Source organism: Dromaius novaehollandiae, chromosome 21 (assembly GCF_036370855.1).
Source record: "Dromaius novaehollandiae isolate bDroNov1 chromosome 21, bDroNov1.hap1, whole genome shotgun sequence".
NCBI classification, from domain to species: domain Eukaryota; kingdom Metazoa; phylum Chordata; class Aves; order Casuariiformes; family Dromaiidae; genus Dromaius; species Dromaius novaehollandiae.
Genome location: NC_088118.1, coordinates 3,198,567 through 3,225,812, shown reverse-complemented (window position 1 = coordinate 3,225,812; position 27,246 = coordinate 3,198,567). Strand labels below are relative to the sequence as shown.

The 27,246-nt window shown below is 42.6% G+C and overlaps 1 protein-coding gene across 3 annotated transcripts in view; it reads right to left on the bottom strand.

The window, feature by feature from the left end:
• CBL (Cbl proto-oncogene) overlaps positions 1–27,246 on the bottom strand; it is a 46,649-nt gene that overhangs the window by 5,041 nt on the left and 14,362 nt on the right. For all 3 annotated transcript variants that reach the window (XR_010392490.1, XR_010392491.1, XM_064524249.1), the window contains exons 3-15: positions 15,025–15,171; positions 13,482–13,638; positions 11,850–11,971; positions 10,661–10,798; positions 9,757–9,844; positions 9,058–9,189; positions 8,420–8,623; positions 6,734–6,865; positions 5,417–5,794; positions 4,361–4,455; positions 3,544–3,699; positions 2,950–3,053; positions 2,311–2,493 (exon numbers count right to left, since the gene is read on the bottom strand). Coding sequence is in view for 1 of the 3 variants with exons in the window: in XM_064524249.1 (XP_064380319.1) it covers positions 2,311–2,493; positions 2,950–3,053; positions 3,544–3,699; positions 4,361–4,455; positions 5,417–5,794; positions 6,734–6,865; positions 8,420–8,623; positions 9,058–9,189; positions 9,757–9,844; positions 10,661–10,798; positions 11,850–11,971; positions 13,482–13,638; positions 15,025–15,171 (2,036 nt within the window). In the remaining 2 variants the exon portion in view is untranslated. The remainder of the gene's footprint in view (positions 1–2,310; positions 2,494–2,949; positions 3,054–3,543; positions 3,700–4,360; positions 4,456–5,416; positions 5,795–6,733; positions 6,866–8,419; positions 8,624–9,057; positions 9,190–9,756; positions 9,845–10,660; positions 10,799–11,849; positions 11,972–13,481; positions 13,639–15,024; positions 15,172–27,246) is intronic.

Below are 27,246 nucleotides of genomic sequence, written 5' to 3'. Positions count from 1 at the left end.
TCAGATATCAACTCTGAGGAGCAGAGATCTGCCGGGGAAAAAATGACACGGAGAATATGCAACAGTCTACAGAATTTTCCTTCTAAAATCAGAGAGTTTAAACCAGCCAGGTGCTGCTCTTTCCACACACAACTGACGTCACTGCTATGTGCTAAGGGAGCACACGGACCAACCAAATCTATTTGTGACAATACCTCCATCAGGATCTCTCTAGCAACCGAATTATGTTCTCAGAAGGGTCTGCTTCTCTTCCTCTGCCAGCCCACCAGCACCCCAGGGCCATCTACAAGAGTTCCTGCTGAAGCTCATCCTACCTAATGGCTGTCAGCTATGGCAGAGCAGTAAGCTCAGCCTCTTCTGCCTTTCCTCGTAATCATTCACATGTGTTACTTGCCAGTAGCCACATCATGCACGACGCCCAGGCAGATGAAAGAAATCAGATAAGAAACCAAACTAGACACCCAACACTCCGAGGCTTTAACGAACACCTTGGAGAGAGAACTCACTGCTTCAGGTGCCCTTCCGCTTCCTAATGCAATGTCTCCCGACTATTTTTTCAGTCCTAACCTCCTATATCATTGTAGAAAATATTTTTTCTTACTTTTGAAATCACGAGAAATCTTTCTGCACAAATGTTTGTCATTGCCTTAGAGAAGGTTTTATTCGCCTTCTGGGGAAACTCCTCAGAGTACTCTAGCGGTTGAACTGGTGTACAAGATACAAATCCCTAAAACTAAGAATGTCCAAACAATCCCTTTTTAAGAGCGGGCGCTGCAGAGCCGGTCAGAAAAAAAGCAGTCATCATGGAGGCTTTCTGAAAATTTTGTACCAAAAGCACTAACATAGAGAAAGCTCTTCAGCAAACAAATTCATTGACACTTCCTCACCAACCACAATGCAGTTCAGCTCACTAATCTTCAAAGTGCAAGCTGCTTACACATAAAAAGCCTTTTGTACCATTAGGAAAAAGGACTACCCTCTTCTTTGCCCCAAATTGTCTTTTGAAATAGCTGTTTCAGCTTGAACTGGATCAAATTTCAGAGACCATGGGTCAATTTGAAAGAGCGGCTACTAGCACAGCTTTTTTGGTAAGTGATTAAGAAACTAAATTGCACAGCACAATGGAAGGGAACGCAGCACTGGCACAACGCATCCCACAGTAGTCCGCCTTGCTTAAGGCCAGACTCCAGCAGCAGCCAATACACAGCATTTTGGAAAGCTGCAAACGCTTCCCCCGAGCAGTAACCATCACCACTACCACAGCATTTTTCTTTAGCAGATCTCCTAACGCTACAAAGCAGGACAATAGCTCTGTTCTCGTTTCAGGGCAGTAGAAACAAAGAACGGTCAATGATTAAGCTCAGTAGCTCATTCAGAAGCAGGATGTGAGCACTCTCTGCCCCTTTTTATCCCTGCCAGCCCTGTTCTACAGACACAGTGAGAGGCAGAGAAAGCAGTGAGGGAGGAGCAGTGAAAGCTAATAAACTCCATTGCTCCTCTCCGAGCTGAACGAGAACAAGCTCAGGGAGAGAGAGCTGGTGGAGCACTGGGGCAAGTGGTCTCGGGTACAGGAGGTTCTGCCTCCTGCCTGCCTCCAGAAGGAAGAAGAAATTCACTCCTCCTACTCAGCAAATTGCCAGAGAGCTCAGACATGCTGAAAGCCCCTCAACAGGAAAGAGTTTCAGCGCTTCCTTCAGAGCCACTGGGCAGTTGTAGGGAATAAGTCAAGCATTATTCAGAAAGGCCCTCAGAGAGACAAGGCTTTGGTTTTCCCCCGGAGAATGTGCCTCGGAGCCAGAAGGACAGGATGTCCTCTACTCCCTGGGGACAAAAAGCTGACCTTGGAGGGGCACTGGGTCCCTGCGCAAAGGAACTGGCAGCATCGAAAAGTGCGCGTGTGCCATCTGCCGGCAACAACTGCACCCGAAAGCGAGCCGGCATGGTCATCTCCGCCTTCACCCGTACAGCGATAAACAGCAATATTCTGAAGGTCTGTTTCCTGCCCTGGTATGAAATGCATCCTCTGCCCTGTAGGATATAGTGGCTTAGGGCATACCCTTTAAGCTGAGGAGAGGTTTCACTGACTGTGATTTAGACATCATTTGCTAACTCATTGACTTTCATCACCAAAGCAGTACGTTCCAAGTTGTAAACCAAACCTAACAGATGAAAACCAATGTAATTCTGCACTGTACAAAGTGATTATACAGCCTACATACATAACCTTGAGTCAGTGACAGAGCAATTTCAAACGTGCATAGCAAGCTATCAGTAACCACTGCAATATCTTCAGGATGGATGTTCTCTAACCTGTTACAGGGTCATTTTCCAGAGACATTCGGCTAAAGGCAGGCGTGGCATTGGAGATATCGGACAGTGTGCGACGAGCAATAGCAACCGGTAGCGGTGGCTTGGGGATATCATAGCCATCTTCTTCATTTTCTGATTCTTCGGGGCCGTTGCTGGCAGTGGCTGCTGCCAGATCCCCTTCATCTAGAATAAGACACACGTTCTGAGTTCTGGGACCGAACAGAGTCTCTGACCCTCAGGGCAGACTCTGTGTTCCCCTGTAGTCCACAAATACCGACAGGACACGAAACTGTGGCTGTGCTGCCAAAACCCCAAATTTAGAGGAAGCTCTTTCCAGAAGGTAAGGAATTAAACTGCCCTAGTATTACATTAAAAATGCTTACGATAGATGGCGGCTGACTGCTGCTGCAGCTGCTCACAGCAGCTAAGCCCAGAAAACAATCTTCCAAACAGCAATTTTTTAAACAACTGCTGAATACTTTAACAGTTCATTCCAGCTAGGCTTCTCGGCAATATCCCCACGTACAGTTTGCAGTACACAGAACCAAATGTTTCCACATACATCCTAGCTATTTTAACAGCAAAAGCACGTAACATTTCATTTAGTTTTGTGGTTTTTTTTTTAGCACACCCACTCACCAGAAGTGTTGACAGTCTCAAAAGCAGAGGACGCTGCTTGGGAGTGAATGTTGTACATTGCCTCGTACATACAGCCATCCGTTTGCTGGTCACACTCTAATGCTCTGAGGGAGAGAACACGCATTTCCCTTCAGACAAGCGACAGTGGTCAACCATCACCTACATACTGTGCCTGAGATTCCGCACACATCCCTGCTCCAAAATGAAATCACCACCGTTTTGCGAGAGAATATTTGCTCCTGTGAATGCTCTAATATTGTCTACTGCTATTTAGCAGATCAGCTCAAAAGAGTTTGATACCACCAGAAAATAACCTTTTAATGTAAGTTTGGACTTCGGTGGCTGCCACTGCTGTCAAAGGACTACCAGCAGAAAGAGGTGGGAGTGCTTATGTGACTCCTTTAATGACTATAAAAGGCTTCTGCAAAAGAGCAGTAGCTGCATTCATTTACAGTTTGCTATGTTATTCTAAATCTGGTGAGTATCAGTGGGGGAAGTCAGCAAACAGAGCAAGCAAAATCTCCACCCTAGTAAACAAACGTGCTTCCCCGGGGGCATGAAGAGGAAGCACAGTACATACAAGCAGAATCTCACCGTAAACTGTGAGTCATTTCCAAAGGCATTTTCAGCTCTGTTTTTTGTACAGCAGGACCTGGAGGCACCACAGGCAGAGAGGATGGTGACATGTATTCGGTGTCCTCGTCGCTTTCCGACTGTTCCCCAGGCAGCAGTTTCGGTACAGGCAGTGGTCTGGAGGCAGAAGAAATGAGACAGAAACACTAGAAAAACATTTAAGCCAAATCTAATTAATATCAAAGCAGCCTTTCAAACCCACAGCTGAAGTAACAAGCAGTCATTTTAAAATGGATTCTCTCTGGAGAAAGAACCTGGCTTTCAGGATTCTCAGCAGCCCAGCTGCAAGGTCACGCTGGCACAAAGTCATCGTGCAAAGCAAGCTGACAACATCATACACACATTTTACATCACCTGCTTCACACTCTATATTTAGAAAGACCAACTTGGAAGCAGATTTACCAAAGAACTAATGGAAACTGTAGCCCGATCCAGTGCAACCAGCCAAAGAACAGCTGCGGTGTACCCGCACTTCTGTCCCACGACTTGAGTGCCCATCTCACACTCTTACATATCCAAAAAATGATTCAGAAACCATACACAAGCCTGTTTCCTATTGCCACAGCCAAAGGTAACTACCACCACCACCCACAGACCTAAAAAAATATGCTGATTTCATCTAATTTTTCTTGATTGTGTGTTTTAATGATTTTTCAAAGATGGAAACTTAGGCTGAGAGAGTTGTGTCAAATTCTATCCCTGGCACCAGCATGGAGAGAGACCTACAATTTACCTTTCTACTATTACAAAAAAGCATATTTGTTAGAAAAGAACACACCTTGCAGCTAAGGAGTAGATAGCATTGGCAGATGAGGAGGGTTTTATTTTGGGGTGCTCACACTCTGAGGTTGTTGGTGGACCACTGCTCAAGCTCTGAAAGAAAAAATTCCAAACCAGGAATTAGAAACACGATGTCTACCAGCACAGGTGCAAAGCTCTACATATCCGCTTCGGGAGCGAAGCGTCTTCCCTCAGGTATCCGTATCACTTGTTCAAAAGGATTTTCTGACGTCTCAGAAACCCGGTAGTTTTGTGAGAGCTTTCCCTCAGTGAGGGCACAGGCAGGGTTTCTCTCCTCTAGCCAACTGCCTGTTTACAGAAAAACTGCAGGAATTTCCTATCTTCGAGGCTCCGATGGCTTTGTCAAACTCAGCTGATATTGACCAAAAGGCCAAAAAGCTAATGGGGCACGAGAGGAAAAGGATGCAGACAAGTCTACACATATGGAGACAGAATGACTGCTTTTCTTAGGCAATCTGGCTAAAAATGTATGTGCTTTCAATTTTAGAAAGTTGAAGGGTTTAAAAGAAAACAATAGTGGGGTAGAATCAAAGAAAGCAAAACTGTCTGGGATTTCGTTGAGAGAACAGTATGTTGGACTACTATGTTATACAACATGACACTGGTAATAGTAACAGACCCAAATTTAACTCAGACTTTACTGTGTTAAACTAATCATTATTACTGTATGCAGGCTTCATAGGACTGAAGCCTGAGAAGAGTTAATAACACTTATTCCTCATACCAAAATATTCTTGGTTGTTCAAAATTCAAAGGTCAACAGCGATCATGAAATTTTAGCTGATGGTCGCTCAATGGTAACCACGGAAGATGAACTGTGGTTTCAGCCTTGCTCCCAAGAGGCAAAGAAGCACATCCCTAAGAAGTCCTCACATTATTTTCCCTTGCCTGGCATCCACCAGTGCCTTTCCAGCTGTCTTCAGAAGGGCCCAAACACATGATGTCTCTCCCCTGTCACCATCCTAGTCAGATGTAAACTACAACGACATGGCAAATTGGAGGATTTAATTCTTCACAAAATATGTCTACTCACCACTGGGTTGTCCAGGCTGAGAGTGCTCCCAAGCCGATGGGTGTCAGCCCTGGAATCCATCTGAGAGGGCAAGGAGAAGGGAAGCGAGTGCCTGTTGGACAGTTCTCTCCCAGCCCAAGGGTCGCCAGGGCTGAGAGCTGCAGACGGGGCTTTCGGAATCGGTCGGGACGGCCACGGCTCGCCCTGACGGTTGGAGGGCACGGGGGGTAGTTTGTCTCTCGAAGGACAGTCTCCTGGCGTGCAGGGCAGGGGACGTCTCTGAGGTCGACTCTCGGTTCCGATGCAATGTGGCCTGTCCGGAGGGGGTGGCGGCGGGAGATCTCGAAGCGTTGGTGGGATCGGCAAAGGTTTATCCTTGTGAAGGGTACCCGGAGCAGCCTGGAAAGCAGCAGAAGAACGTAAAATACTGCTTAGAAAGGGTAGTCTAGCCACAAAATAAAAAAGGGTGGGAGGCGGCTGGGAGGAGGGTGGGTTTTACTTTTTGTTTCACCTTTTTTATACAATAAATTATCTCAGCAGGTACAGATACTCATCATTTCAAAAATTTTCAGCTGCAGATTATTTATACAAGTTAACTACCATCAGGGAGCAAATCATAGAAATTGCTATTTTCTTCTGCCTGAACTTTCAAGCATAATTCTATTACTTCGTTCAAACCAACTGAAGAACCGCTGCCATTTCTTAACCGACCAGCAAATGCTACCAAGATCACGCTAATGACTTCTGTTAGTCAATCAGGAAAACAGTTTCTCTTTCCCAGTCGCACATACATATCAGTCCTTCTTTGGTTTTGTATCTGAAAAATGCTTGATGGAAAGATTTGGGAAGAAGAGGAAAACTGAGACAAGGAATATGACACCTTCCCACACACAGATCACTGTCTAGAAAAAAAAAACAAGTCCATAAATGCACGGGACATAGGCAGCAACAGCTGAGGTTGAAAACCAGTGAAGATACTGTTAATAAGGATAACTTGGTAGTTCATCAGGAGGGTGCCAGTCAGCCTAAGTCACCAATGCCTCTCTGCTTTCTGGCAATTTCATGGAGGAATGGGAAGGAAGACAGACCCTCTAGATGGAAAATAGCGACTCTTCAACCATGGATTCCCAAAGGAAGCATTTGCTTTCAGGACAGATCGGGTTCTCACGGGGGAACGGAAGGAAAGGTGGCCTGACAGGATTATGGATAAGGAAGAAAAAAAAATCACGTGCAAAAGAATTTAGGGACGTTACAGAGAACACGAAGGGTTCACCAGAACACTCCATTCCCCTCCTGCCCCACCAACATAATATCTGAAAGGGAAAAAGAGTGTTTTACCTTTGAAGCGGTCCCAGGACTAGAAGCCCCAGGCGGATTGGACACCCGTTGCGGCAAAAGATCCAGTCGTGGCGGCACAGGAGGAAGGGTGGCCTGTGGAGCTACCGAGAAGGGAGAAGGAGGACGCTCGACCTGAAAAAAGAAAAAAATTGGGAAAATGATAAAATCCAGCAAAGCTCCTTTCCTCTAGAGAGGCTGGTTCCTATTGCTTTCAAGTTCTGTTACTGGCACTACCTTCCATATTGCTACCGGTAACAAATGACTATATTAATTACAACCATACACGAGTAAATGAAGGCACTGTCACAGCACAACAACACTTGACCGGAACAAACCTTGAAGATCACCAGCGGACTTAACTGTAGTACACAACCACAAATGAACATTTAGCAACGGCACAATAAAAGACAAGCTGTTTTCCTAGAGTAACAAATCTGCCTTACCAGGACGCAAGCAGTAGCAAGCCTGTTTTCCTTTTGACACCAGAGGGCATGATCTGCTGCAGAAAAAACTTAGCATTGCAGTCACCACTGTGCAAACTGCCTTACTACAGTGTCATGGTACTTGCAGCAATCATTAGCATGCACCAAAACCTCAGTTTCTGTCCCTGGAAATCTGTTTTTCCATCTAACAAATCAGAACATTACCTATTTTCCTCTTTCTTATAAAATTTATTTTACAAGAAAGGCTAGTGCTCTGTAACTTCAAAAAGCTTTACACATGTTTGAACTCACTAGGGCCAGCAAATACAGAATACTAGCCTACTGCAAACCACAACAGGATGTCACATCAAGGAAACTGTGCTTTGTTTCCCCAAGCTATGTATACAAAAACAATCTCCAGGAAGACAGTTTGTAATTTAATACACTATTTCACAGGGTGGAAGTTAAAGAGAAATCTGATCAGTGGTAGGTAAAGCAGAGTAGAGGATTCTTTCTGACCAGGAAAAGCAGCTTATTTTAGTGGATTCAGTTATTAAAAATCAGCCAAATTCAAAATCACTTCCCTGTGCAGCAGAACAATGCAGACGTGCAAGAGCAGCAATGAGCTTTTAAAAAATATGTGCAGTGATCCATAAAGAATGCCTCTCTCGTACACATCTCCTGGAATGAAGTCGCACTGATGGTAGAGAGTCATCAGACCTTTATTATACAAATTTGTCAGACACCATATTAAAGCATGACAGTCAAATTGACTTCCTCAGCAAAATAGACTGCCCTCTACCCAGCTAATCATCAGAACCTTGGGAAGACTATATCTGGTTAGTTATATTCATCACTGGGGAAAATGGACGAATTTCTGCTGATATGAGCAAACTATGGCTAATAAATCAAAAGCAGCATTGCTAAGCGTGCAGGGATGTGTTATAAACCTAGACCTTATGTTCCAATCGAAGTCAGCTCTTTCGCTCTTCAAAGGGCTGACCAAGACCCCATCTTCCAAGACAACACACAAAAGATCACAGATTTTGAAGTGTGATCAGTTTCATTTAACTGAATCGACAGTGTGCAGCTAAACCTAAATCCCTGTTTATTTCACCCTCTGTATAACGGACTAAAGTCCTTTCTCTGGTGAAGCCTGACAAACCTCACGTACACAAGACACTGAGACCACAGAAAACTGATGGAGAACATGCAGTCTTGGTAAATGCTGCCACATTACTAGCCCACACTCAAGTATCCTTACTTTGGTACCAGCTAATTCTTTCATCATGAAGAGGGAATCATCAGCTCTGTCATCGTCGTCATCATCATAATTGGGTGAAGGAGTTCCTTCTGCACCTTGCCGTGATAATCCTCCTCCTCCTCTGGGATCAAATGGGTCTACTACGATCGGCTCCGTTCCTTTGATTTCACAGCGGCAAAAAGGACAACCCTGGCCTTCTGATTCCTTCGGAGAGAAGAAGAGATAAGTTATAACAGCCACTACAATGTAGAAACGAAATCCACAGATAATACACAAAGAGGTTTAAACATTTCATGTTGAGGTACCTTTTGACTGTGAGGAAGATAGAAAGGCAACCTGTGCTATAAATATAGAGGATTTTCTCTCTGCAGTAGAAAAAGTAGACTTTTTTGGCAAATCCTCACACTTCTTGCCTAGTTCTCGATTAAGAGATCAGGCATCTGACCAGCTTCTCCTGGGCAGGAGAAGCTGGCACTGATGCACTGGTATTACTGTAACATGAGCTTGTTTTCAGTTCCACTACCTAATCTCCATACCTGGAACAAACTAAACAGTTTTGAGAAGAAAGAGTATATATTACTTTTGTAAAAGAGTAACCAGCATCATTCTGGGAGAGTAACAAGGCGGCAATGCCTAACCTGCCATGCAGTGAGACAGGAAGTGCACATCAGATGGCCACATGGTTCGATCTTCACATCCTTGTCGTTTTCCGCACAGATTTTACACAGCTGGAACGTGGAGCCCATCTCGCAATACAACTCATATTGTTCCTTGGGGAAAGAAAGACCAACACCGTTGAAACTGGAAAATAACGTGCCTGATTAGTCATAGCTACAAGAAATACAACACAAGATTTGCAGGAAAAAGTAAATAAATTCCAAACACAAGAACACAGTGCAACAGAGCAGAAGTCTGAAAAGATTCCACTGTGATTTTATTTGCTAGATATATCTGTCAAGCTTTGAAAAAAAAGTGGACTTGAACTTCTCCCACATTTTTATTTAGATGTCCTAAGAACAGCTTAGGAAAGCAAGGTCCACAGGCACAGACATGCTACATGGCACAGAAGAATTAATATTTGGCAGAACATTCTAAACAAATATCTTAAAATCCGTCAGTCCCACATAAAGGTGAAGCTTTATTTAACCTTTGCAATTTCCTCTCCCCAGCCTCATCATTCAAAGATTTCTACCACTCCTACAAGACACAACACAGTAGCTTTAAAAATAAGCCTTCGGGATACTGGTTTGTATGACAGAATTGTATAAACACAGCTAAGGAGGCCAGAAATCAGGAAGAAAGCAAGCAAGTTTGATGGGAAAGAATACTCTGCTCACCTGCGTAACTTTAATGTGGTCCTGAGGTGTGGGCTCACACAAGCCAGTCAAGTCAGGATTCTGATTCCGGCCATCGGGAAATAAATAACTGCAAACAGTTGGAGAAAAAAAAATCTCTATGTATGTGCACGTATGCACACGAACACACACACAAACATCCATATAAGGTTCCTTCTGGAGGGTGAAGGAGGAAAGAAGGAACGAGGGTGAGAAGTAAGGGGAGAGAATTCAAGGTGTTTTGAATTCAAACCAAGTTTTGGAATACCTTTCCTATCAGACCAAAAACAAACATGCCATTCTTAAAAACAGAGAAAAGAAGCTTGTTTTCCCTCCTGTCAACATTTTTTTTTTCTCTAAACAGAAGGTTATGGCCCCAGCCTTCTCTTTTTAAAGCATCCTACAGTGAAACTGTAATATGCAGAGTAAGAAAACTGAGGCTATAATTTCAGTTGTTGTGACACAGGTTTAGGACCCAACTGGAAAAGAAGTCATGACAAGGGAAATGCTGACAGACACTTACTCTCTACAACTGCAAACGAGAATAGAGATAGGCAGTACAAAAGATAGCTGTCTGAGTATTCTTGAGTGCCGAAATAGTTAAGCATATGAATTATTCCACTGACATCAACGGGACATGCTTGAAGTGTTTTGCTGAATTGAGGTCAAAATAAAAAGGAAGAGCTGAGAGATGTGCAAAAGGGGCTTAGCGATGTCAGCAGCGGTTGCTTGACCTCTGCAACATATTGCCTCTACCGTAGAGTAGATAATGTGTCATGAACCCAGAAGAATCATTTTAACATTCGACTGATTTCGAGATCTTACCACAAGATTAAGATGCATAAAACAAACTCACAATAGAAAAAGGCAAAAAGGCAAAAAAATTGATGTTGATACAGTTACTTACAAGCCTTCCCTGAAGCCATCAATCAGCGCTTGAAAAAGAGGTTTGTTGTGGGGGATGGTCTGAAGAATGTTCCCATCTGCAGTAACATAACCAATGGCCCACTGACCAAGTCGTGTACAACTCAGTCGGAAAATATAACTGAAAATAGACGAAGAAAAAGAAACTTCAGTTTAGACTGGAACAGGCAGAAAAGATTAAATATCAAGTAGGCAGCCTTTGTCTGGCTATCTCAAGACAACAAATAAAAACTAATAAGAATAACTGGATGATTTATACCAGCTTTTCTCATTTCACCCCCAAGCAGATCAAAGGAGAACCTTGCAATCTGATATCAAGTAAGAAAAGTATCCAAGCACCGGTCTCAATGTGAAATCAAACCCAGGATCCAGAGCAAGAAGAGTTAGCATCCTCATAATCTTTCATTTTAAATTAACCTAAAAAAACAAATAAACACTACCCCCTCCCCCCCCAAAAAAAACCCCCAGACTGCACAAGGTTTCTATTTTCAAAATCAGCACAGAACTAACAGTCTTCCAACAATCTTCAGAAATGAACACTTGACCCCCCACGCACAAAGAGAAATTTGTTAGCCCTGTTGCACTGGACCAAGTTATAGCCAGGATGTTGGGAGCCCAAAGCTACTCAGATCCATGGCCCTCCCAGAAGCGTGCATCGCCCCACATCCTCCCAAACCCACCCAGCCCGCGGCGTCATCTTGTGATTTCCCTCGCCTAGCTTGCTGCTTTCGGCCAGTACAACCAGGCGTCAGCTGCCCTGGCTATCTGTCTGAAGTTGGCTTTAAATGTAGACACTGCTAACGGGGGCTTGCAATCCCTTCAGCTCTCCCGCTTAGATGCAAATATGCCAGGAAACTATGAGACGTATTGATACCTTCCCTTCTTCACGGTCCTAAAGTGCTCACGGTCTGGGCTCGCTCCGTGGCAAACGTTTGCCTCAGTGCGTCCTGCTCACGCCCGCAGGAGCTGGTGTGGCAGCTGGGGGTGTGGGCAGGAGGTACGTCACCACATGGAAGATAATCTCTGAATACGGGGCGAGCTGGGTTTTTTCATATTTTAAATTGTTGAGGAAGGAGGACAAAGACAAAAAAATCCTAACCTCCTCGGGCCAGTGCAATAATCAGAGATGTTAGCAAGAACAATCCAAAAGGCCACTGCTGCCAAGCACTAACCTGCCAGGTTTGTGAATGAACTTCTGAAGCCGGGCTTTTACCTCATCATACGTTAGGAATGCCATATAACCAGGATGAGTCACTGCTAGGCTATTCCAGTTCCTGAGCAGAGAGGACCATGGCTACAGAAACAACAAAGAAATATATTAACCATGCGCTTCTAGAAGGTATCAACATGTACGATATTCCTCAATCAAACAAGTCAGTTCTTCAGTTAAAGAATCAGATTTCTTATGCCACCAGAAATCCAGCAGAGGAACTAAAAGCTATAATCTCATGCAGCAGCTTCAGAATCTGAGTTTCTCTCTTGTAGGAGATACAAATATCATCTTAGACAGGCCTCAATCAAAACTCCTTTAATAAACAGCAAAGAATAAGTCACTGAGGTCACAAAAAAGACAGCCCAAGAATAGCTAACAATCTGTACTGCTTCTGCAGAGAAAATGACTCATTACGGAGACAGGGATAGAGATAGGAATTTAATAAGATTATGCATAGGACCAGAAACCATGACTAGTCGCATCTCCGAGAGTGACTTCCTATATGGCCTCAGGAAAGTGACCTTTCCTCTCTGTTTCACTGTGCGTAAGATGCTCGTGACTATTCCTTAACCACCTAACCTCACTTGGGTGTGGCAAGGATTACTGGCTAGTCTAAGATTTGAATAAATAAACCAGTACATACATGTTTAATGTTCCTAAAAACGATGCAGAAAAAGTCAAAACAACAGTCTGATAGCTTTCAGTTCGGAAGAAGGGCTTCTGTGTCTATAATCTCATCTGTTTTTTCCACGTTTATGGGCCTGTCTAATAGAAGATATCACTTCTCCCTAAAAACTTTGCTTCTCTTTGAAATTGCAGCTACTCTTCACTTGCTCTTTATGTACTACAGTTGGAAAAAGTACTGAATGAGATCAGATACATTGCAACACTGAACATGGGAATTTTTCAGCTAGACATATCTTAATTACAACCCACCCTATCACATGGGAAAAGGCAAGTCAGAGCCAAAGAAGTAAGTGTTTGTTCTTGTAAATATCCAGTTGCACCATCAGAAGCTGTGCTTTTGAGCTCAGTGCTATTAATGACTCTGGGTTAGAATTTTACCTATTATTAATATCCCTTCAGTAACACAGATATTTCTTGCACACAGAAAGCAGAACGTGTACAGAACATCCTGGCTGTGCCAGTTCAAAAGCCAGGAAACCCAAATTTCCATGGTCACGCTCCATCCTGAACACCCCCCTCGGAAAATACATCTGACAAGAAAAAAAGGACACAAGGGAAGACAGACTGATAAACTAAGCTTCACATTTCCTGGCTTACAGAATTTGTGTCAGAACTTCAGTCTAAAAGTGACCTTTGAAAGGGAAAAATTGATTCACGGAAGGATACTGAATGTGCCTTACAGATGCAATTTATATTTAGACGACTTTTTCTTTTTCAGTCAGAAGTTCTAAGTATTACCAAAACTCGCCAGAGGGAGAGGGGCAAGAAGACCAAACCCATTACAGTACAAATGATGTTATTTTAATGTGGAAAACTTGGTTTATCGTGGGGCAAGAGTTAACTTGAAGCACTAAAATACATATTTTTCAGCCATTTCCGGTGAGTCACATTCCTCAATTCTTACCTGAAAAAGTCGTGTGAAGATATCAAATTCAAATACTGAAATGTAGTCATTGCACGTCAAGTCAATTGTTGACTTCAGGGCCATGGCTTCCAGCCCCGAACTGATCGGATGCACTTCATGCAAGGCCTGACGGAAGCTCTTCCAAGGAACAATAGTCCTGGGGAAAACCAAGCCATCTGTAAACGTGAGTGACTGGAGACCACCGCCCTATACATACCTGAGGTATTTTATTTGTGAGTATATGCCTCATGATAAAGTAAGAGAGGAAAACCAAAACTAGCTGCAAGAGATTTATTCACATCATACAAGCAAAAGATTCTTTGGCATCACAGGAAATTTGCAGCCAAATGGACATCAGACAATTTTCTGTGCATATATAAAACTTTGGAATCTGAAGCCCTGCTCTGCTTTCTCCTCTCCCTGTCTGCAGTCCTATCACGTCACCGCGGCCAACATGCATGCACCAGGGGCTGTATACAATACCCCCAGGTGATAAGAGTTTCATAAAGGTGCAGCTGGTAGAGAAGAAGTTAACAGTAAGCCCTTTAGCAGAGATCTAGATGGTTAAAAAATAAAAATAAAAAAGTTCTAAACAGTTCTCTAAAGAAGAAATAACTAGAGAAGTAAGATAATCAGAAGACAAAACAGAGGCTCTTGTATAAAGGAATATTTTCCTTCTTTTAAAACATCAAGTGGAATAGATACATAAAAAGAATGCACCTAGCTTCAGACCACTGCGTTATTCATGAGTAAACATATTACTGCTTTTTGTTCTGACGCCTACCAATTAAATTCTTCATGTGAAGTACCCTATATTGTTAGAAAGTAGTGCCCAATTCAATTAATTTTAGTCCTCAAAGGTTGCTGTGGACACCTCTAAAGATCATTTAGTCAGCTTTTTGCTAGACATAAAAATTAAAACTGACTTTTCAACAGTCTATACCTAAATATATGTTGCACTTAACTTTCTCTTCCATTCTATCTTAACAAAGCCATTATGCAAACTGACAAAAGTTCAGAGAAGCCAGAAGAACGGTGACTAAGTGATTAGAAAGACTAATTGGAAGGAAGATGAAAAGAATTTAATATAATAGTTTCCCTAAAGGACAACTAATATTGGGGGCATGGTAACCTTTGGAAGAAGAAAGCATATTATTTTGCATAGTTTGTGAAGCTTATTTAGAAGTTAAGGAATCAATTTAAGGAGAGGAAAATTTAGTCTGAATAATTTAGGCTGAGTAATCCAGAGAAACTTTGTGACAGTAAAACAGTCTCCTAGGGAAAGTGGGGAAAGACCCATCACTTGACACATTTAAAACAGGACAGGACAAAGAACTGGAAAATATAACGTGGAAACAATCCCATACTTGACCCTAGAGAGTGGACCAAATGACCTAGTAGGTCTTTCCTATCACACATTTCTATGATTAACCTGACAAAGACCTTTCTGAACCAGAAAACAGGAGCTGAATTTTTAGAAGTACATAACTTTGTGTGCAATTTGTTCCCACATCTCTCATTATAAGCACAGCTAGAAACTTACTTTTCTCCAAAAGCTTTCCTCCAAAATTCTGCAGCATCTGCCTTGGTGATCCGGAACGTGTCTCCTTGGAAAAGGCCGCTTGGGAAAATACCTTTGAGTTCTGCCAGCATATGGCTGAATATCAGGGATAACTTTGTCAGGTTACGCCTACAAAAGATCACAAACAAAACAGTTTCTTTTAGAAAAGAAAAACGTGCCTTTGTACTGTGAATAAAACAGAATTAGTATCTATCGCAATTCCAGAAGTATCTCAGACTACAAAAATCTTATGTAGGATGACCTTTCAAGTATACACCTAGCATTCAGTACACATCCATCATACAGCACTTATCAGTGAGGTCTGCATTTCTCAAGATGTTTTTCCACAACAAATTTGCATAGTCTCTTTGAGCTGGGCAAGTAATTTTCAAGACAAATCCAAAAAGAGGAAATAAACTCACAAAAAAGTCCCAAAACATCATCCAGACCATATCTATTAAGCAACAGCATAATCAGAACCTAAAACTCACCAGAGGCCTTTGCTATTTGGCCTGAAAATTTCTTGTAAGGGCACATAGAACCACTACTGCCTTGGATCACACAAACTGAGTGTCCTCCCAAGTGACCAGAGGGTCCCGACACAACAGATTTGCTCAAAGAATGGCTAATCGGTAACAACAGCACCAGCTCCTAAGGAAAGGTCAAAACACTCGCAGGTTTTTTTCCTGAAACGTTTAATAAACTTTCACATAAAAGCTTGATGGTCAGAGCGCTTACCCAAATTGTGTTGAGTAATTATCCAATTGGTAATTATCCCAACTCCCTTCTCTGCCTGATGAGACTCATATTCGGAGTGCTCTAGTCCATCAGGGTATGCCCTTTTCTAAACTGCAACAGGAAGGTTGAGAGATACTCTCTGCTTGAAATTTAGCCAACATGCAAAAGCTTTCCAAGGCCAGAAGACAGTAGGACTACCAGCTAGCAGAGAGGATACGGCAGACTTTGGGGCACTTTGGGCTCCCCAGTTCACATGAAACCAGCACTGGGTTAGAACCAAATTCTAGCAGTGCAGACTGCAGCTCAGGACCGCCTCACCCCAGCTTGTGGCCTATACAACCAGATGAAGGAGATAACCTCTATTTTGTAACCACACTATGTAGTAAAAGAGCTCAAAGCATCAGTGCCTGTAGCAGTACCAAAATAACACTCTTCCTATCTCAGAGTCAAAGCAATGGCACTAATATACACTAGAAAGATGTCCTTCTACTCATTCATGGAAAAAGGATTTATTTGCTAGTGGCTTGTCTTCCTCTCATTACTTTATCCAAATGAAGAATGACTCTCCTCTCCTCCTTCACTCCATAGCATTCCCCAGGCATGAGAAAAACAGAGGTGGAGCCAAGAGACAGGGATATTTCTAGGCCAGGGGCTTATTTTATCCCCCGTGTCACATGTTTGAAGGTAAAGGAAGGAACTAGTATCATGCAAGACAGGACAACTACTTGTACGGTCATGCTTAACAGACTGCATCTGGCCAGGAGACTGCAGCAAGCACCAAGGCATTACACAGCCCCAGATATGGTGCTGAGCAACCTGGCAAGTTCTTTTGCAAACTAAACCAGCCTTGAATATTGAATCACTTGGAGAGGGACTAGAAGCATCCCTAGACATGGCGTAATTTCTTAACCTCTTGTTCTCCAAGATCTCTCACTAAGTATGCTACTATTGGAGGATGGCATCTCCTGGAAGACAGCAACCTTTGGCCATAGACTAAATTCCCCCCAGCTTTATTCCTTCACCATTTTTCAGTATTCACAGTTGGACTGGCTCCAACTTATTCTTCTTTTCATCAGGCATTTTTCAGGTATCTCTTGCTCTATAGATGTTGCTCCTAACTGAACTGCAAGTCTTGTTCACCTGCCTCATCATGCAATTGATCACCTGCCACCAGAGCCAGGTAACCACCTTCAATCTTTCTGCAGAAAGTCCCCCAGACACTTGGCCTCAAGTTTTCTAGCTACATATCAGTCATTAAACCTTTCTCCATGCTGCAGTATAGTCCAGGTAGACTTAAAAAGCCTCTTCACATTCCACAAGTGTATGCAAGAATCAGAACCATAAACCTTATTTGACAGTATTTTTCCTCTCACAGCCTTGCTTACTCAAAGACATTCTAGTTTGTGTCTCAGCAATGGAAATAGCTCAGTGTTTACAGAACCTGCTAGCTCCATAGCAAGGGATTCTGGTTTTTGTCATTTCATACGTGTCTGATCCCAAGAGGTGCTCAAGATGAACTGAAGTAAAACCACTAAGGTGCTCTTTTAGAGACTGCTCCACTCAGTAACTCGCCACAGGATTCATTAAGCAGTCCAAATGTGTTCATTTTAAAACAGCTGTATGATTTAGGGTGTTCGATTCTCAAATCCCAAACATTTCCTCTACTGTCCACTGATCTTTGCCATTAGTTTATAAATGTCAGCTGAGAGAGGCTGTTGGCAAGTCCGCCTTGCCTTATTCATGTACTACAATTTCCATTCATGTTGTAGACTCAGTCACATTAAACCTTTGGAGTGGTACTATAATTCCTAAACCTTTCTAATAGTGAAAGTTTATTTGTTGTGTCTAAAGTACAGGACCCTGCATGCAAATGTAAGGGACCATGCCTACAGCTGCTGGTGAAGTCTCACACTGTTCAAAAGGAAACCACAGGTACCATGCGACTTAGGGGTGCTTGTGCTCTATTCCACTGATACTCACTGGGGAAAAGACCCAATGTTTTTGAAAGTGGTTGTGTAGCAAAAAACTAAGTTAGTGACCTGTATCTGAACTGTAGGGCAACAGCTTCCCCTTAGACCGCAATCACATTTGTGAAGATGGGTAGTTTAGGATCTTGATATATAGATATACAAAGAAGCTGCCACCAGAGTATATAACCAGGCTGTTACCTTATGAGTAGTACCTGCCCATGCACTTGCCCTCCCGGGTATAATGTTAAGTAAATCAGAGCTGCTTATTCCTTTTGCCAGTAGGAGACAAACAACTTTCCATTTACAGTACAAAGATTCAGGTTAAGCGACACAGGCACTGGCTAATCCTGCAGAGAAGACGACATATCTGTAACTCACACCCCAGCTCCTCCGGTTAGGAGACCACAGGTTGAGTTCCCACTCTGACCCTGCAGTGACAAATACTAGAAAAACACAGCAAATCAGAGACTCCTGCTGTGCTGCTTGTGCCCCCAGCCATCTGCTGAAAGTTTGCACTTCCATAAGTGAGAGAAGAGACAACAGTTTACAGCAGTGGAGGATGAAAAGCAAAAACTGTGCTATTTTGAGTCATTTAACTCATTCACAATTCAAGGGGCAAGAATGAGAGACTGAATTTGGCATTTACTCAGTCTATAAAAATGGAGGATTCAGCTACCCTTGCTAGTTCTTTTGTTACAGTAACATGGGACTAATTTGTAAAAATTTGATTCTGAACATAGACAAAAATAGACAGTTTCCTTGAAAGGTGTGCAATCTGAGTGTGCAGTCAGAGTAGGTCAAGTGGCATCTCCCCCCAACTCACTAATGCAAAACTGCTTCCACTGTTGGCAATCCTAAAACTGCTCAAGCTTATCACACCAGCTAGCACTGACTTGCTAGCACTGTAACACTTGAACAAATAGTGTCATATTTGTTCACAAATTCAAGACATGCTTGAAGCTAATGTATGCAAGATTTGGGGGAAGGAAGTTAACTCTTTTGGGCATTTACTCACCTACAGCTGTACGGTCAGACAACTATGCTAATGCATTTCCGAACCTCAACCTAGAAGCTAACTGAACAAGGGCATGGTTTAAACAAAGCAACAGCTAATACTGCAAAAAGACCAGGCCTATTCCTGTGGTCAACTGCTTATCACTTTCTTGTAAGAGCCTTCTCCCTTAGCTGAGTTCCAGTAAGTCCTTGTACTCAGCTGAGCATGTCATTTGAATAAGTACTTCTTCAGCAGGCGTAAAGGTCGATTAAAAAAAAATTTTACACTCACACACATGCATATGGAAGGACTCTATTTCAAAAAGTTTCTAATACCTGAAGATTTTCAATTTCCCATTTAAAGTTACAGCCATTCTGTACAGACATTCAGGTGTCATTTATGTCAATGAAAGCAGGAAGAAGCTTAAGAGCAAACATAACAAAATATTCTCAAATTTGCTACTCTTATGCGTGAGTAACTAGCTTTTGACACAATGATGCAACTAGCTACCAATCCTGCGCTAAAAGAACATTTTCTTTAAGAGCGCACTCCTTTATTTTAACAGGCAAAGTTACACCACATTTGTAAATGCATACAGACCAAATAAACACTTGCAACTACAGCAAACATTTTTATTGGCACATCAAAGCTTAGTTGTTATGGTTGCCTTTTATTTTTAGTAACATCAGCAAAGGTCCTCATCTCCATTCCTTCAACTAAACAGAAGAGTTATCCTAGAAAAAGAGTAATATTTTCAAAGAGCACTGAAGTGACTTAGACCAGAGATTCCCAAACATTTCTGGCCACAGACCTCCAGCAACCTCAACATTTCTCACGGACTAGGATGGTCCCCTAACAGACCTTTACATAAACACAGTGTAAAAACAAACAGTTACCAGGAGCTGCTGTGGATCACGTCCCAGAGCTATGTCAGGTACAGTCTGGGAATCTCTGCCTCAGGCACCTCAATCCTACTGACTCTCAGTGGGATTCAAACATCTGTCACAGAAGCACTTTCGGAAAGGCTACCCAGGGCCCACAGCCGCACCAGGGAGCTCTCCTCCCTGCTTGCCAGCAGCCCAGCTGCAACACCTGTGTCAGCTTCAAAGGGAAAAAACCACACAATGTTTCTGGGCAGTGGTTAGGTTCAGGCGAAGAGCAACAGTGACAACTTTTAAGCACCATTTCATGTTGCCGAGAGTGTTCACTCACACATACCTGCAAAATATGTAGCTTTTTGTTAGACAGTGAAACAACCACATACTTCAAAGTGAGCGCTTAGAGCGCCAAGCTTTTTTCCCCCGCTCTACGCAATAACCAAATATTTTATTAACTAAGCAATGCAGCTGTAGCATGGAGGCTTTATTCCTCCCATATATGCGCTGTTTACAGACAGGTTAACAGCTTCTTCAGTAGCTCTGAAACATCACCCGAGCCTGCTCAGCTGCAGTCACACCGGCTTGCACCTCTGCTACCTTCGGGGCTCAAGAGAGGCAGGGCTCAAGCAACAATTTTGGGGTGTGGGGGGGAGGAAAACCACACACACCGTGAAGCAAAACGCTCTCCCAAGCTCCCCAGTGCTACTCCATCAGCCAGCTGCTCCCGGCCGGGCCAGGCGCGTGCCACCGGCGGAGCAGGCGCGTCCCGCCGTCCTCCCCTCCTCCGTGCCCTGCGCTGCGGTTGCGCTACTTCCTTCCTGCTTCGCGACTGTTTTTGCTCCGCACATCTCAGCGGAAGTCGAAAGGTCGACCGAGCGCTTCCATTCGCCCCGGTCCGCAGGCCGGGCCCCAGCTGGGCTCGCTGCTGCTGCTCCCTCCCCCAGGGCTACTGCCGATTCCTCTTTTCCCGTTTCCTGCTCGCCGGACAACAGCGCTCTTCCACCGCGAAAGCTCCGTCTTGCAAAGCCGTCAATGGCAGAGGACGATTTTAATCTCAGCTTCGCCTCTCTCAGCTACGTTGATGTGATTAGTTAAATTAATTCAAGTTACAAAGTCATACCCACCTAATGTGGGTCACGACTAAAACGCCTCTCTCATCTCGCGGCACTGTTAAGACAGCACTACCATTTCTGCCAGTGCCAGCCAGCACTTTTTCCGTTTGTTCCAACGTTTCTCGAGTACTTCACAACCGACTGACACAGTATAATTTTGTGCTTCACATGCAGCAAGGAGACTGCTCCACTGGATGATTTAGAGTCTCAATATTGTGCTCATGTGCCATAATTTGACATGAACATACTGTCAAGCCTGTAAAGCTCATTTTATTAAAAGCATGCTACAAACACTACTATCCAGAAGAAATGCAAACGTGTACCACAGGACAGCCACCTCCAAAATGCTTCCCTTTTTTGAGGTTATCATAGATATTTCTTGTTTATGATCCAATTATCAAAAGACTTTTGGTACTTGCATTCCCATTGACTTTGGCTGCGTTTATGCACATTGGGTCTTTACAAGCGAGGTTCGTCATCTCAAAGAAGAGGCTGCTTTTAACGGAGAGATTCTTCAAGGGAAGCTAAGAATAAAGGAAGAACACAGCCACACCTCTACCTTGGCCCTAAAACAAAATTTGAGCTAAGCATGACTCAACTGACTTCATTACAACACTTTCAGGAAAATTCTCTATTTCATAAAATCGGTGCCGAACTGGCTAAAATCAAGAGTCAACACTATCGATTCAAGAGGGTAAAAAATTCATAGCAGCAGAGCCAAGCTACTGTAAAATCATCCTACTCAAAACTCAAGAGAAGGCTCTATGCATTAACTTGACTGTTAAAAGGACATGACCCAGAAAGGCAGCTCACAAAGAAAAAAAAAGTGCAGTCTCAATACACTGGAAGAATGATGACAGAGCACTTTGTAAAAATCTGCTTATCTAGCCTAATGGAAAATTAAGAAAAAGCACGACAGAGGATGTGTGAGTGCCTGATGGTTTAACACTAAAGCCATTGACTGAAAGTCAAGAGCCTCCTGAAAAAGAGGATGCAGCTTCGAATCGCTCCCTTCCCCACAGGACTAGTGCAGCCGCCTAGGCAACTCGGACGCACCACTTCCTCTCTCCCCAAATTCCACAGTTATTTGGTCAAAGAATCACGAGTTGGAGGCTTGGAAACCACAAGGTCGCTTAATTAAACAGAGGTAAAACACTGTCACTGTACTATTCACTACTGCGACTGAAAACTTGTATTTCTAAACAGCCCTCATGCCGAAAGAGCTTCTGCAATTCTGCAGCCTCGTGCTGCCGGTGACCCCCCATGGAAGGGACAGTTTATGATGCAAGAACACCAGAACAATTTCCCTAGTTGAGCAGTTAATGCTTGCTTTTCTGTAAATCACACCTCAATAACCCTACTGACAGATGAAACTTCCTTTAGTACTTTAATCTTCTTTTAAACTTGAGATAATTTCAACTTGCACTTTCTGAGGGAAAAAAAAGTTATTTACCTTGTGTTCAGTTCTGTTAAGTCTGTTTAACCACAAATGTTCTCAAGCAATTTTAGAACTGAGAATCCCAATATTAATGGTGCTTCAGCTGAGCCGTATGAGCACTACCATAGGGTAGCATCCTCATTTTATAAGGAAGTATAAAAGCAAAAGCACAGAGAGTTTGAATGACATGAGTCAGTTCCACAAGAGGACAGTAACAGGGAGGAAAAACAAAGCCCAAACACCCCACTTTGGACCTCCATTTGAACAGGAACTGATACCAACCTTAATGTCTGGCAGATGAAAGCTACTCTAAGATTTTTTCTGTAACCACTTCACATCTTATGATCTTATATTTTGAAGATTTAAGGGTTCAAAAAAAAAACCCCAACACGCCGAGAAGCATGCAAAATGCACCTTTCAGAAACCACAAAGGTGTGAGGCTATCGCATAACACATGCTTTTCAGATGTTTCTGACTATGCACCAGACATTAGCAGTTACTCAAACAGATAAGTGGCTGCACCTGGCTCCAGAGAGAACAACTGTATCTTATATCCTACCACCACATCAGCAAGAAGATTCTAACATGCTCTCTTCATGTTAGCACAAAACTCTAGCTCATGCACAGAAGTAGAAATGCTTGAAGTGACTCTGAGTGGACTTTCATAACTCTGTGGCAACTTGAGTCCTCTATACACAACAATCAGTTTTAAAAATAGAAACAACGGAACTACTTTCAGCAAAACTTGCAACACAGGAAGTGAATGAAATTCCATTTAACTATTACTGGCTCAACAGAAGTCACCTTACGAAGTAATTGTGGGCCAGTCATCTGTAAAATTTATGGTACTTCCACAGGTTGAGTAAAATAGCAGCCTAATGGTAAACTAGACATTTTAGAACCAGCAAGTTAACTGCCCACACTATACAGTTTTGCAGAATCAGCTACTACTACATTGATTTTGTGGTCTAGGTCATTAGGCACCCTTTGGAGCAAAGGAAGAGAACACTTAATGTGTTTATTACCTCTTGTTGATACAAGGTTCAGTTCAAAAGATAGCTTTCAATTTAAAGAACCAGAAGCTTCACTGTTTCCTTCTTCACAGAGCTATAAAAATGAACTCATTACTTCTGCAGTTTCAAGACTTCACTTCCTAAAACAATAGTGTGGCACTAGGAACACACAAACCACAGGACTAGATAGTTTGTCCATTCTCAGTCTAATCCCATTTCCTCTATGCACTCGGTTCTCAACAGCAGGCTTGAACAACCTGGATAAAGGGTAGCACTGCCGCCTCCTCTGCGGAGAGGCCAGTCTGCATCAGTGGATGCTACACTCCTCCGCGCGCCTGAACAGGGATGTTAGCTCAAGCACAAAAAAACCACACTCTAGCTCAGGTCCAAATGCTGAAATGCCACATTCAGAAGACACCACGCCTGAGCTGGCTTGTGCGAAGCCAAATCAGAAAGGACTGCATGCACAGCACACAACCCTCCGCCTCGTTCATCTCTGCAACAAATCTGTGTACAACAGTTGCCACTGCTGTGAAGCTTTTCTTTTACAATTAACTATCACCGCCACTGCCAAAATGCAATAGGTCACTAATGCAAGGCATTCTCTCTGTACATGCTATTTCTTTCCATTTTAAAAATGTTTTTGAAGTGGGACCAAATGTAGCTTTAAAGACGCAAGAAACTAGACAGGCCAATTCCTTTATCACAATTTCAGATATTCTTATTACATGAACTATACACATTTCCTTTCCGATTTCTGAATCCTATCATTTTCCAGCCAACTACATATACACCAAAATATGATGAGTTCTGGAGTAGAGCATACCAACCAGTTCAAAGTATCATATAAAATACACTGCATGCCAGCAATAACCAGAAAACCATGGCATAGACCTAGTTATGCAAATGGATGTGACAGATCTGAAGCAGACAGAGAACAACTTCTGTTTCCTACACAGCACAGTTCACTGACCAGAAGCACTGACCTACCCACCTTTTAATGATCTGGAAAAGCTCAACATATCCTCAAAGGATCTGCAAGATAAAGGATAACCTCTCCCCTACCTAACGGATTAATTCGTTTAGCAGGTTCTTGGGACTATGTAGCAAAACTTGCTGCTCAGATCAACACTATTTATTATACCTATATTTGACCATTTATACTCTCAGCAGCAGAGTCAAAACTTATATTTTAGGGCCTACTTGTTATAAAGAATTATCTATATTTAAAGAGATAAACAGAAAGCCAAACCCCTGTTTCAAGTCAGGTAAGACTCTTCTGCCTCCCTTGAAGGAAGCCCTCAGTGGGGTGGTGATATCCAAGACAGTTTGGAGGGGGCTGGCGAAGTGTGAAATAGGGAGTCTTATTTTTCTTGCCACACTTTAAGCCCTACCATTTCACTCCCAACTCAAATCCTGTTGACATGCTGAAAGCAAGATATTCTACAAAACAAATATTCATGTGAGAACTCTTATGCAGGTCTGCTTTTAAAGCTTCAGAGACTACAGTTGCAGAGACTGGCAGTACTTGCACAGGCTCTAGCTGTCCTGCTGCATAATTTGGCACGAGACCTCTCCTTTTCCCACACGCCGCCACCACCACGTCCAGCCTTTCCCTGTAATACAACTCCGCAGACATTTCCAGGGGCAGGCAGTGGCCAGCGAGGGGCAGTACCCGAGCCAGCTGTGGGTGGCATGTAACTGCAAGCGCAATCCCGTCCAGCTGCCACAGCAATGGGAACAGGGCTGAGCAGGCCAGCTCACACCACAGAAGGCGTTGCTTCCAAACACTGCGAAGCAGCTCGTCTGATTTTGTTCAGCACCTTCTAGCAAGCTTAGTTTTTCAACACCATGCTACAATTCTGAAAAACTTCACACACCAAAACACGATCCATTTTCCAGCTGGAAAGGCCATGACTTCTTCCGACTTCCTCAAATCAACAGCAACCCAAGACACGGCATCTTGACCCTTAATATACAGGCCAAGCACACAAGAAACCAGAGACAGTTGCCAAAAAGCACAACCACATTTTTGCCAGCATCAAGAAGTCAATCAACATGGCAAAAGAAAACTAAATCAATCAACTATGTGCTTGCAGTTCCATCCACAAAATTAAGTCCATGGGATAAAACTGCTACAGAACTCTACAGTATTACAAACTCGGAGAAGAAACACACTAAAAAGAATAAAAATCCTACTTCCTTACTGTGCAATAATCCAAAAAGCTTACACTTGACCATAAACTGCTTTTCAAGACAGCAGCCCCATTCCTGATGGAAAGAAAATGAAAATAAATGCAAGTTTATGCCAATTACATTAGTTTTATTTGAGTTCTATCACCTAAACTACCAACTTAAAGCTAAATTAAAGAGAAATAATTCTCAGTCCTCTCTCCAACAACATTTAAATGATAATGAATTTCTCCTTGGGTAGCAAGCAGTTAGTTAGTGTTCATATGCTGGAGACTGGCAAGGAAACCTTTCTTGTGGGCAGCTTTGGAGCCTGTTCTTTTCTTTACGATGTTCTAATTTAAATGCAGATGTAGACTTCTCACTACTGTTTTTTGGGAAAAAAAAAAAAAGTCTTAGCTGTTTTAGAAGGAAGCAATAAAAGGAGCACTTGCTTAAAACATACACCATTTGAGTTTTGCATTTTATACCATCTCTTTTTCAGGGAACAGGAGTGTGTGTTGGGTGGTGGTGGGAAAGCATTTCAAAATACAAGATTTTGGAGCCAATCTCTCTTCCATCAAAGGGCTTTTCTGGTTCATGGCTTAAAACAAGTGTTTTTAAACTTTTTCCTCTTTAAATTCCATTTTTTGCCCCTCAAGTCATTCTTCACACATTTCCTTCCCCCTCAGAGAATATGCATGGTCATTTCCAGTAGACATAAAATACTGGAAGCCTTTTCCTGTGCAAATTAATAAGTCTTCACACTGGAGCTGCAGTAGAGCACGAAATCCTGCTGAGCCAGCATCCCTTAACATCACTGTCAGAACAACAACAGTTAAATATAGACCAGCTTCCCAAATCTTATTTGCAATTTTATGTTTGAAGGAGGTTTATGATATTCCCTGCATAACCTCATTTTTCTCTACAGAGCAGTTAATTCAAAGTCTGTTTTCCGAAGTATGAAAGCTGAAGCAGTAAAATAACTTGTGCTGTTCCATAAATATCCAGTCTACATCCTGAGTAATTACTTCTCCTCAGCTTTTCACCTACCCTCCACCCTCCAGCTTACCTTAAGAGCATTCTCAAACAGCAATGTTTGCGATGGTTCAATTTTATTTAGATAATAAGGCTGAGTTTTCACTCATAGTGGACTGTTTTAACATGCTCAATAAATTTGATTCATTGGTGAAAAACTGACTCCTCACCCAAATTAATTTGTTCCCAAGTAACAGACAATTCCTATCCCTGTCTGCTGATCAGGAAGTTATTTTTCTGACTTGCAGTGTAAAGTAAAAGAAATCTATTTACACAACTGTAGAAAAGCAGCTGCAATGAGTAATTTATGTAGCAGTGTCAGTTTATGAATGGTAGCTCCTCTGTGCAAGGAGGAGGTCTGGAGAAGTAAATAGTTTCTGTGACAGAAACAAAAATATTCCAGCATAACTACTGGTCCTCTGAATTAAACCGTAATCAACAGTTAGGTGAGTTCAGCACCTTCAGAGCAGTTGTGCTGTAACTGTTACTAGCACCACCAATGGAACCACTGCACTGCTGCAGGAAAGATACGTATATTTAACCAGTTTGTTACAGTTACTTAAAACAAAACAATCAAGGAATTTTCAAAATACACAGGCTCAGAAGAGAAAAATATTTACCATTATAGGTAGCCCAGTGAGCTATTCAGTGCTGAACAGGCTTACCTTTCTCTTTTGGGTATAAACTGCTAAAAATATTCTACAGAATTTCTTTCATTCACTGTTTCAACTTTATAGCCTACTTTGCCTTTGGGTGTTACTTTTATTTTTGAAGTGACAAGTCCTAAATGCCTATATATAATAAATAATCAGTATGATTAGGTCTTGAATACTAGTTAATTCCAATATCAAAGC